The 12,641-nt window shown below is 41.9% G+C and overlaps 1 protein-coding gene across 13 annotated transcripts in view; it reads left to right on the top strand.

Annotated features, from left to right (window-relative positions):
• Window positions 1–12,641, top strand: part of shaker (potassium voltage-gated channel protein Shaker) — a 176,524-nt gene that overhangs the window by 146,044 nt on the left and 17,839 nt on the right. For all 13 annotated transcript variants that reach the window (XM_025303357.1, XM_025303361.1, XM_025303360.1 and 10 more), the window contains 3 exons: window positions 3,888–4,011; window positions 7,370–7,635; window positions 8,055–8,698. In XM_025303357.1, coding sequence (XP_025159142.1) covers window positions 3,888–4,011; window positions 7,370–7,635; window positions 8,055–8,698 — 1,034 coding nt within the window. The remainder of the gene's footprint in view (window positions 1–3,887; window positions 4,012–7,369; window positions 7,636–8,054; window positions 8,699–12,641) is intronic.

Genomic DNA, 12,641 nt, shown 5'->3' with positions numbered 1-12,641 from the left:
GTACGATAATTTAATTACTATCGCCTCTCCTTCTCTCGCGCCTTGTCGTTTTTTCTAAATAACAGATTACAATAGAAATTACAATTTATATTACAAATCATTGTGGTACATAACACAGGCATACCAAAAAAAAGTTGCTTGTTTGCTAGACTACACCACCATACCTATATGTTTTCGGGGTCGCTGAATCCGAATCCGTGGTCCGTTTCACCCCATCACATCAGGTTTCATCTCCTACCTCAAAAAATATTTCAGAATCGTTAAAATTTGTTGAAACGTTTTTGAAGCTGAACTGTGAACACTGGCGATTGAAATCTGTAGACAATAGACCACTTATGTTTTTGGGGATATTAAATTTGAATTTTGAAGTCGAATCAATCTTAACAGGTTAGAATTCCTTTTCAACTCTAAATATATTATATTACAATTCTCTATTCATTTTTTCCTATTGTATCATACTCTTTTACTCTCAAAAGATTTATGGAGTGGCTTTCCTTTACGTTTGATTCGAATCATGGAGTATCGTCATTCGACGTGATGGGGTAAAACGGACAACGGATTCGGATTCAGCGATCCCGAAAACACATAGGTATGGTGGTGTAGTCTAGCGAATAAGCAACTTTTTTTTATGTGCCTGTGTAATCTAATGAATATATGATACTTTTATCAGAAACAATGCAATATTAAAAATAAATTATTCTCTTTTCCCCTCTCTTCGTTTGTCTTTGAAAAATTCTAAAATACTGACAAATCCGTAAAGGCAGGGCTTATCAACCGTTATGGGGATTTCTTAATTGCCTATTAATTATTATTTATTATTATTATTTATTATTATTATTGGGTTCTTAAATTATACCATGTATCTTAAATCTGCTTGCTAAGATCCGCGCAAGAGCGCCAGAAATTGGCAGACTACCGGCTGCTAGACATTTAGTCCAGTTTGTATTTCGCGCCGTGCGACGCGAGTTTTTCCACTCGCGTTTTATTCTTGCGCGCGAGATACTATTGAGACATCGTGCAAGCACAGTCGTTGTCGCTGGCCTATTTGTCGCACGTGCGATTCTTTCTCACGGCGGCACGTGCCGACAGCGGCAATCGTCGTGTGGGCTCGCGTTAGTCGCTATTTCCGCAGGAGACGTCGCGCTATTTCCATCGCCACGGTCCGGGGTATAGCGACTTCGAAATTGATGTTTGCCCTCGACGCATCGGCTTCCCATTGACGTCTCAAAATAAATCGTCGAACGACGTAACTCCCGCCGGATATATCGACTGGATGCATCCCCGCTTCTAAATCGGGCGACTTGTAAAGTCTCGCGCCGGCTGTGGACGACCTTTGCCGCTCTTACTTCATCGGTATGTCGGACTGTTCGTCTGAGATCGATTCTGGGGACGCCGAGGAGCGAGAAGAAACAAACGCCTTGCCGATCGCCTCGGCAGAATTTTCCCGAGACCCCGTTCGTTGTGCGAACTTCCGTCACACCGCCGTTCTCGTATGTTTTACGAAAACATGAACGCAGCACCCGGACGATCCTGCGACAAGGATCGCCCAGCGACGTTGCGGCGCAGCGCGACGCTGCGGGTCGATTCTCGACCTCCCCTTCGGACTCATCCTTTGCGCGATGATAATATTTCACTTCGACGGAGTATCGGCATTTTTTTCACTCGTTCTGTGCCGCGCGCGTTCTTTTTGCTTCCCTCGAGGAGGAAAATTACGACGTCCACGGCTGTTAAATCATGCCTTCGACGTTATCGAGTGCGCATCGCGGGTGTGCACAGCATCCCCGATTCATCGGGGATGACTCTCCAGCATGGCCTTTGGTGGAAGCAGCATTGGCGCATTATTGCCGTGTATTAATTCACCGCCGCGAAATCGCCGCGCGAAGGGGTGTTCCGGCCGGCTGAATTTTTACGAGATGAAAGCCGCTTCTCGAGGGCATTCGGGCGAGATGACCTTCGAGCCCTTGCAGGGGTGGCTACGTCCTGACTGTCACACCTCCTCATTCTCTCTACCTCTAAATATGCTGTCAAAGTGTCTCTATGCGTGGTCGATTCGCACTGATTATATGCGATTATACGCGATACAACTCTCTGATTATTCGCGGTTTTGTCGACGTGAAGGGAGGGAGGGAGGCAGAAAGCAAAAAAGGAGGAGGGAGTATTCTTATTTGTATATAGTTACCTGTACATAAAAGTGTCGGGGGGATAACTGAATTTATTCACTTGTTATATTTACTCTCGCGCCGAGGCAAAGAATTATCTCCAAGGACTCTCGCTGAGTCGTTGAAAATTCTCAATCTCGCTGTTTCCATCGCTCGCTCGCTCGAGAGATTAATTAACGTATCTGACGGCCTGCCCGACGTAATTCCCGATTGTCGCTTCGGCGTTCAGCTCGAGAATCGCATATTTCCGATCCGTTACCATCGTCGAGAGCGAGGCGCGCGCTCGATTGTTCGACACACTATCGACACACATCGCACGACACACACTAGTCTCCGCTAGAGGAGAGTGCTAAGTAACGAGTAGGCATTAACACAGTAGAGACCACCGTAGTGAATTGCATATGCATCGTGCGTTTCTATTTTGACTTAGCCAGTAGAAATGTCGCGTGTCTAAATAGTTTGGTAGACACATATACCACGCGCGCGTCTATCCGATGTTCTATTAATAAGACCGGACCACTTTCTGGTAAACCGAAAGCCTACTTATCTAATATAGCGCAGAAGAATTGCCATCATGAGCATCTCGGTGTGTGTGCGCGCGCGCGCGTGTATGTGTGTGTGGTGAGATAAAAAAAAAATAACGCTGGTACACCGAAAATTCAACTGCGTTATTTTTACACGCATGATCGTGCAACTGGCCGGAGCTCTTTTTCCACGCGTTTTTCGCCGTTTCGAATCACTATTTAACATGTAAACACGCATTAACACCGGAGCCACGCGATAATTAACCCTTTAACTGCTGAGATATTAAATGACCAGTATGACCCTCTTTGCTGAGTTATTTTTACAATTATAAAATATTTTATAATGATAAGAGATGGCACTATATGCCCGCTCAATTCAAATGCTTTTTACAAACTAAATTAAATGGGTATTATTACACATTGAAAGTCTAAATCGAGTAAACTCGATCGTAGCAAGACCGCCATTTTTTTCCACACTCGAGTTATCTCGACCGTAGCAGTTAAAGGGTTGATGCAACTTTCTTTTGCCGAAGCGATCGGAAAATGAATCGGGTTTTCGAAGAGAAATACGTTATGCGAGAACGTTCGTTTGTTTCTTTTAGTCTTATTCAGCATCCGTTAAAGGTGTAAAACTTGTCGTTATATGTAAATTCAGGTAATTTTAGTTAGAAATCACAAGCCGGTAATTTTGACCGCTTCTTGGTGATTTTAGTGTTAAACTTGTCAAGTCACATGATCTCAAACGGCAAAAGATGCGTGAGAAGAGCTTCCGCCAAAGTGACACGCCTAGATTCGAAGTGTAGCGAAGTTACGAGGAGTTTCGATAAATAAGATTCTGCTATGCTACGGTTCTCTCTTTCTCTGCCGTAGTTTGACGTATTGCGTAAACTCGCCGCTTTATTTAGATGAACACGTGTGCGCGAATTTCTTCTTCTTCTTCTTCTTCCTCTTCTTCTTCTCCTTCTTCTTCTTCTTCTTCTTCTTCTTCTTCTTCTTCTTCTTCCTCTTCTTCTTCTTCTTCTTCTTTTTCTTCTTCTTCTACTGTTTCTTCTTCTTTCATCTAGAACATGATCTACGAATCTTCCTCTGATCTTCGCAAGGCTGCATCGCGTGTGAGACCCTACCGGGATAATGACGCGGTCTAAAACTCCCGCGGCACGCAGTCAGGGAGCTATTAACGACGTGGCAACTTTGATTATTGCAGATCGCTGCCGAAACTCAGCAGCCAGGACGAGGATGGGACGAACCCCCACACCCAATACACAGGAGTCACGCACTTCGAGCCCATACCGCACGATCATGACTTTTGCGAGAGGGTCGTCATCAACGTGAGTGCGAAATTCAACGTTATACCTCAACTACTTCACCAATCCTGAGTCCCGATGAATCCCTGGGCGCTCCTTGCGGCTTGATTCTGGACATATTGCGAATGCGCTAATATGCATTTTATCTTACTTTCGATTACTGAAGCGATGGAAATGACAGGTCTTTGGAAAAATACATTGAGCAAGGGTGAAAACGCTTATCTATTTCGGTAAATATTAATATTACTGGCGACCTAACTGATTTCAATGACCTTGATGTGTGTTGTTAAGGACATGACTTTGACTTGCAAAGTTTTAGCTCATTGTTTATTAGAAAGTTAATTAACACGTTCGCGACATCGTGACCCACCGGTGAGTCACACACTATGAAGCATTGCACTGCTTCTGAAAGTCTCTGTATGTATCGGTGTATCTCTGTATATCATAACTACGGTTACATGAGAAATGTATCTATGTACTAGCAACATGGTTTGTCGATCAGAGAATTATAGCAAAATAAAAAAAATTGTGCGTCCTTTAGAGTGAACCAATGGATTTATTGATTCAACGAATGTCGCGAACGTGTTAGTAAAATAAATTTTATAAATAGAGTCTATTTTCTCCGACACAGTGTGCATTGAAAAATATTAAGCAGTGACGTATAATTTCCGGGGACCTTTTAAATACTGCATAACCATGTGCAAAAATATTTTTTTTTCTGGTGTAGTAATCAATTAAGTCACCGTGCCTTTAGCTCATCTCGAAGTATATATAGCTATATGGTACAACAGACCATACGCAAAGATATATAAATTGGGTTAAGTTAGGTTAAATTAGGTTAGATTCTTTCGCGGAGAGATGCAGGGTGAAGGAAGAACGGAACCCTCTCCTGTTTATATGTACTGTTAAACATTTTTTAAATATACTCTGCATCCGGGAAAAAACAGACTCTATTTTTGAAATTTTTTTTGTTAATAGCTTTTTAATAAACAATCGGCTAAAATTTTTTGCAAATTAGTCAGAGCCATGTTTTTGATACAATATGTCAAGGTCATTGAAATCGGTGAAGTTGCCATTAATATTAATATTTATTCTTGTTTGTTTTAGTTTTATTCTACGTCCGTGGAAAATATGTATAAGACGCACATCGTCATATAAATTCGGATTTTGTAAGAAATCACGAAGCAGTCATTTCGATTGTTTCGGCATTTGGATTGTTTATATCTGTTTAATTTTAAGTCTAATTTCATTTATCAGATCTTACATGAACGTCACGCGTAAACTTGCTCATCCCAAGGATGCAGGATCGGAGGATATATTTCGCGTTCGCTATGTGTTCAGAATACGGTCTACTCCGTCCGGGAAGGACACTCTCGAACGCGGCTTTTAACGGTGACGCGCGATTTTCGCGAATGATATCTCTTTTCTCCTCTTGTATTATTTAGATTAAAAAATTCCCGAGAGAAGAGCGCGCGCGACTCGACGAAGAATCTTGGCTGCTCGCGATCCTTGGCGTCGCAAAGATTCTTGGAACGTGGGATCCCCGATCTTCAAAAAGTTTCGTCTTTCTTAGAACCTTGGCGCCGCGAATCCTTAATCTCTCGAACCCTCTCGCTGCCGTAAATCCTCGATTCCACGCGCTCCAAAGAAGAGAAGGAGGCGGAGAGGATGGAGTGAAATATTATTATCCTGAAATATAACTCTCCCTTTAAAAATCGTTCTTCGATCTTCACTCGCTCCGACAGCGGCTTCGCCGTTCCGGCCGTGAACGGCGATTCTTTCATCGAGCGCGTTCAGGATCACTCTCCGCGATGCATTCGCGCGTAAACAAACTCCAGTCCGGCATGGGTAATCGCACGCGCGTTCTCTCTCTCTCTCTCTCTCTCTCTCTTTCTTTTCGGACGAGGCGAGATTATCTCAAGACATGAGAAGTGACCTACAGGCTGCGTTTTGGCGGCCATCCAAGTTCGTCTTGGAATCGGGGGCGATATAGCGCCAAGGTCGTATTGTGTGAACGGAATTATCTGTCCTCGCGGATGACACGACTGCATTGCGCCAATTACAGCAATCGGTTCGATCGATGCGTTTTACGCCTCTTTTTTTCGCTCTTCCCACCTGCCCTTCGCCGGTAAGCTCGAAAAAGCAGAAGGGGTCAAAGCACGCCGCTCGATGCGTGGGCGGGTGGAACGTGTGGGTGTCGTGGAATCGATGTGCGACGCGCACACAATCGGAGATTTAATATGTGTGTTGACCGGTTAAAGGCGAAATGTTAAGAACATTGGGACGCGATTGTAAATTGAACGTCTTATCGTCGTGTTTTATCGTTTTTAACGGATCTACGAGCCGCACGTTGCGAATGAGAGAACACAACGCGACGGGGAGGGTTGATTCACGGTATCGCGTCTTGCTTTCACGATGGATGAGTTGCGTGAATACGTTTCTCTCACTCGTTGACTCCCGAGCGCAGTTTCATACACGACTTGGTAGTGAGTGAGCAAGAGAGAGAGAGAGAGAGAGAGAGAGAGAGAGAGAGAGAGAGAGAGAGAGAGAGAAGGAGGGGGGAGAAGAAAAAGAGAATGCATGAGTGGAAATAATCCGTCGCCGGTATTATGCCTTCCGCTCTTGTTTTCTGTTTGTCTCATTTCTCTCATTCTCTCCCCTCGCACTCGTCTGTTTATCGTTTCGTCGAGAATAAAAGCCCGTGTGTTCTGCTCTTACGACATTGCGAACCGAGTCGTTATTACCGAGGTGAGAACAGACGTGGAGATTTTACGCGCAAAGAAATGTAAAACGACGACGCGACAGCTCGAGCGTACGAAGAGGAAATTGGTTTCGTCGTTTGCTTTGGCACCAGGAAGCACCGCGATTCGTCCGAATCCGCGATATCGAGCTTCTGCGAATTTCGACAGAGTCCGTTAATTCGTATCTGCGTTTCCGCAAATTCCGGATTCTGCAGTTTCTCGGTAGTGGGATTGTCGATTCCACGCCATCCTGCCAATTATACATTCTTGGATATGTAGTTTCGCGGATCCTCCCTATGCCATGAGTTTATCGTTCCGCGAATCGTCTCGCGAATTTGTCGATTCCATTAATCTCGGACTCGAGTCGGGTAGGGGAGGCTCGCGGACTTCTTTCTTTTTTTCCGAAACGCCAAAAGCTTGAAATTGCTGCACCACTCAGCATAAGTTAATAACGTTGGGCGGGTGGGCGACCCACTCGATCGACGTGATAATCTACGATAATACTTATCCGATAATACGTTAGTTCCTTTGTGACGGGCACCCCTACAACCACCCCCGCCCCAATTAGCCGCTTGAGCAGCGCGCCCCGCCCAGCAGAGCACGGCGCCACCGTGCCAATAATCGATTGCTACGATCGACAGGTGAGCGGGCTACGGTTTGAGACACAGCTGCGTACGTTAAATCAGTTTCCGGACACGCTGCTTGGCGATCCGACACGGCGGCTCCGATACTTCGATCCGCTACGCAACGAATATTTCTTCGATCGGAATCGACCCTCCTTCGATGCCATACTCTACTACTATCAGAGCGGCGGCCGCCTACGCCGCCCGGTCAACGTCCCGCTCGATGTCTTCTCCGAGGAGATCAAATTTTACGAGCTGGGCGAGATGGCTACCAACAAGTTCAGGTACGAACGTGGTACTATCTGGTCCTCAGCGGACACCTAGCATGGCCTATTGTCTAGCCGGTATCGTAGCACTCGGTGTAAGCGCGTTGAGATTAGCTCTCTCCACGAACTTCCCGATTACAGAGTCTCGACGCTTCCATGTACGGATTCCTTGATTAACTTAGACAGGTCTCGTGCCCAAACATTCTTCACCGTGATTTCTTGCTTCTTCGGGTGCAAACTGCTTCGACACCCAACAACAACGCTGTTCCCATCCCTCCCGCTCTCGTAGAAGCGCACCTCTCAAACAGGGAAACTCTCGACCTAACAAACATGTACCCCGTATTACAATTATGAGAGACGAGTATGCGTGTGTAGAAGGCTTAAGAGAAGTGTAGCCGTTGCCGGATTAACGAAGCAGCGACTAACCGCTTAAACAGGGAGGACGAGGGCTTCATCAAGGAGGAGGAGAAGCCGTTGCCGACGCACGAGTTCCAGAGGAAGGTCTGGCTGTTGTTCGAGTACCCGGAGAGCTCGCAGGGCGCTCGGGTGGTCGCCATAATCTCCGTGTTCGTGATCCTCCTGTCGATCGTGATCTTCTGCCTGGAGACGTTGCCCGAGTTCAAGCACTACAAGGTCTTCAACACGACGACGAACGGCACGAAGATCGAGGAGGACGAAGTGCCGGACATCACGGACCCGTTCTTCCTAATAGAGACTATTTGTATCATCTGGTTCACGTTCGAGTTATCGGTGCGCTTCCTCGCCTGCCCAAACAAATTCAACTTCTTCCGTGACGTAATGAACATCATTGACATCATCGCGATCATTCCGTACTTCATCACCCTCGCCACGGTGGTGGCCGAGGAGGAGGACACGTTGAACCTACCCAAGGGGCCGGTAAGCCCGCAGGACAAGAGCACGAACCAAGCGATGTCCCTGGCGATACTCAGGGTGATCAGGCTGGTCAGAGTGTTCCGGATATTCAAGCTGTCCAGGCATAGTAAAGGCCTCCAAATCCTTGGGCGGACCCTCAAGGCCTCCATGAGGGAACTCGGCCTGCTCATCTTTTTCCTCTTCATCGGTGAGTTTGGTGATGTCCTTCATCAAAGGATTAGGGATAGTAATAAATATTTGTCGCTTATTCTTATTATAAATGTAGATACAATATATGTTCATGACGCTTGTAAACCTTTAGGTACTTCTCTCTGTACTCAGATACTTCCGAGAGCGCAGTGTTGGGGTAGATAAAACTTTTTATTTTATCTAGATAAGATACAATTAATATTGCTTATCTGGATAAGTAGATTGATAAGAAAATAAACATATCTTTTTTAGATAAAGGCATAATTAAGAAAATGAAATTTTTTATTTAGCTAAACAAATTTTTCTCTATCTTATATAAACGATAAGTTTGGATGCGGATTTGAGATATATTTGTATCATCTAGATAAGGATAAATTTTTCTATATTTATTTTTTCAGTTTTCTTTATTTTTTCTGTACTATAAACAGGAATGAGCTAATTCCATCGTATTCTAACCATTTTGATCCAAGAAGCGAATGCCTAAAGATATGCTCTTTATAACACTTGAGGATTATATTATTTTTATGTGTGAATAACAAAAATTAAAATTGTATTCCCTCCTTCTTAACAAGATGAGAATATTTAATTTAATACGTTGAATAATTTTGTGAATTTTATACATGAAGTTTTAGATAATTTTTTATGTTGTTTTAAATTGTTAATTATTCGTCTTATGGAATTAAAAAATTATCATATATATATATATATATATATATACAGGGTGTTTTAAAAAGATATGTTAAAAATTTAAGGAGATATTCCTCACACCTGAAGGATGAAAAAATGTTATATGGACGTAGGTGCGGTAATGCTTATTTCAGGAGTTATGTTGAAAATACTGTTAGCTGTATTATTTACACAAGGAAAAATTTAGGATTAATTATTATAGACGACAATCGTTTAATTAGGCTTATTTACATTTGGTTTTAATGTGACCTTGAGTTAGTTACAATAAATATTGAAAATGTTCGCCATTCGCCTGAATACAAGCAGTGACACGTCGACGCGTTGATTCACGGACATGTCCAAAAATGCCTGGCGTACAGCGGATTGTCTCGCAACCTGCAGTGATACGGTCACGAAGATCTTGAATATCACTCACTGTTGTAGCATATACGATTGCCTTTAAATGTCCTCATAAATAAAAGTCTATCGGATTGAGATCCGGGGAACGTGGAGGCCACAAAGTACATAGGTCCACCTCTTACTATCCATTGATCACCGTAAGTTTGATTGAGAAAATCACGACTATTGTCTAGGTGTAAACAAATAACCATAACATTAAAGGTCAATATTATTCTGATTGGTGTTTATGAATAAGGCACAGTTTACCAGAGATGGGCATTTTTGAACGTGTCCGTGAATCAATGCGTCGACGTGTCACTGCTTGTATTCAGGCGAATAGCGAGTTTATTGTAACTAACTCAAAGTCACATTAAAACCAAATGTAAATAAGCCTAATTAAACGATTGTCGTCTACAATAATTAATCTTTCCTTGTGTAAATTTTTCCTTGTGTAAGTAATACAGCTAACAGTATTTTCAACATACCAGGTATGTCGGTAATTACTTTCCGGTTTTTGTAACAGATGTCACTAGCCATAAGTATGCAATGTTATGATTTGATACATATGTCATTTTATTCTACTGACATTAACCTCAAAACTTACGTTCCGCCAAAATAACAGCGTTATAGATTAATAATTTTTTGAAAATGTCGAGTTTTGTGCCTGAAAACGTGCATTTGCGGCACTCATTACTTTTATTGTTTAATCAAAAGAAAAAAGCCGCTGAAAGTCATCGTTTGCTGGTAGAGACTTACGGTGAGCATGCTCCAACCATAAGAACATGTGAAACGTGGTTTCGACAATTCAAATGTGGTGATTTCAACTTTTAAGACAAAAAACGTCCTGGTAGGCCGAAAACGTTTGAAGATGCGGAATTGCAGGAGTTATTGGATGAAGACCCAACACAAACTCAAAAACAATTGGCAGAAAAGTTGAATGTGAGCCGAGTAGCAATTTGTGAATGATTACAAGCGATGGGAAAGATCCAAAAGATGGGAAGATGGGTGCCACATGAATTGAATGACAGGCAATTGGAAAATCGGAAAATCGTCAGTGAAATGCTGTTTCAAAGGTATGAAAGGAAGTCATTTCTGCATCGAATAGTAACGGGTGATGAAAAATGGATTTATTTCGAAAATCCCAAGCGAAAAAAATCATGGTTATCACCTGGCGAAGGCGGCTCATCGACTGCAAGGCCAAATCGCTTTGGTCGCAAGACCATGCTCTGTGTCTGGTGGGACCAGGTTGGTGTCGTATATTATGAACTGTTGAAACCTGGAGAAACAGTTAATACTGATCGCTACCAACAACAAATGATCAATTTGAACTGTGCATTGATCGAAAAACGTCCACAATACGCTCAAAGACATGATAAGGTGATTTTGCAGCATGACAACGCGCCGCCTCATACTGCAAAACTAGTCAAAGAAGTCACTTGAAATCACTTGGATGGGAAGTTTTATTGCACCCGCCGTACTCTCCAGACCTGGCTCCATTCGACTACCACCTTTTCGCATCGATGGGGCACGCGCTTGCAGAGCAGTACTTCGCCGATTTCGAAGAAGTTAAAAAATGGCTCGATGAATGGTTTAGCTCAAAGGAGAAACAGTTCGTTTGGAATGGCATTCATAAATTGCCTGAGAGATGGGCAAAATGTATAGAATCAAATGGCCAATACTTTGAATAAATATATTTTAACTATCCATTGTAAATAACGTGTTTTCTTTAGCGAAAAAACCGGAAAGGAATTACCGACACACCTGGTAACTCCTGAAATAAGCATTTCCGCACCTACGTCCACATAACATTTTTTCATGCTTCAGGTGTGAGGAATATCTTAGAACACTCTGTATATATATATGATTTTCATGTTTAGCGCAAGAAAATATTTTCAGAAACATAGAATAATATAAAAATAATATGATTCTCCGATTGATGTGTCAAATCTTTTAGAATAGTCTCCTTTTGATAATTATATAAAGTTAAATTTATGATATAATGTGAATATTTTATTGGATGGAGGACCAAATATAGAATAATTAAAAGTTTATAACTTTCAGATAAAATTGGTTTTTCTTATATACTGGAAGGGAAAATTATTATTTTACTGTTTCTCGTCTTTCAACTATTTATATTTTTAAGCATTTATGTTTTTGCTCTTAAGAAGAATATTTTTTTTTTTAAATTTACAAGTTCATCAGTTATGACGAGGAATAAGAATTTGCTTAGCAATGTTAAAAATATTCCACAAATGCAGATGGTGGTGGAGGTGAAATGTACTTTATTTATTTATTATTATGACATAGATTTCTGAGATTTTATATAATATAGCCGTACTATCCCATTAGATAGTAGATAGTAGAATAACAGCATATATTTTATTTGATATGAATCTTTCTCCTGCGAGAAATCAGATAGATGGTAAATAATTTTTTAGATTAAACGAATCGTGCTATTATATAATCCTTTAAATATCCTTTAAATATCAAACAATTCATTTTGTATCTATTAGGTGTATGCAAATTTTAGTCTTTCTTCACCTCTTTAGAAGAACTATTCAAAATTAAGATATTTTCTCGCTCTTTTGAAGTATAACCATTAGGCCTTCGAAATATACCACATATAACGCTATAAAATAATAATAATAAATACAACTTCACGAATCAGTCGTGAACAAGATGAACTACAGAAAGTTATACACTCGTATTTGAGACTGCATTTTGTATGAAACGCCACATTCCAAGAAAGAGAAAAATCCGCAAAAGCATGCGAATCGATTTATGCTGTTCTTGGTGAAGGATTGTGTCTCACACAATGCATGGTCTGTTTAAAACGTTCTTATAAACTATTGTTATAAAAAATTCAAAGGTGAAAT

Source organism: Harpegnathos saltator, unplaced genomic scaffold (assembly GCF_003227715.2).
Source record: "Harpegnathos saltator strain DR-91 unplaced genomic scaffold, Hsal_v8.6 scaffold54, whole genome shotgun sequence".
NCBI lineage: Eukaryota > Metazoa > Arthropoda > Insecta > Hymenoptera > Formicidae > Harpegnathos > Harpegnathos saltator.
Note: the sequence above shows the minus strand (reverse complement) of the source record. Positions and strands in the feature narration are given on the sequence as shown.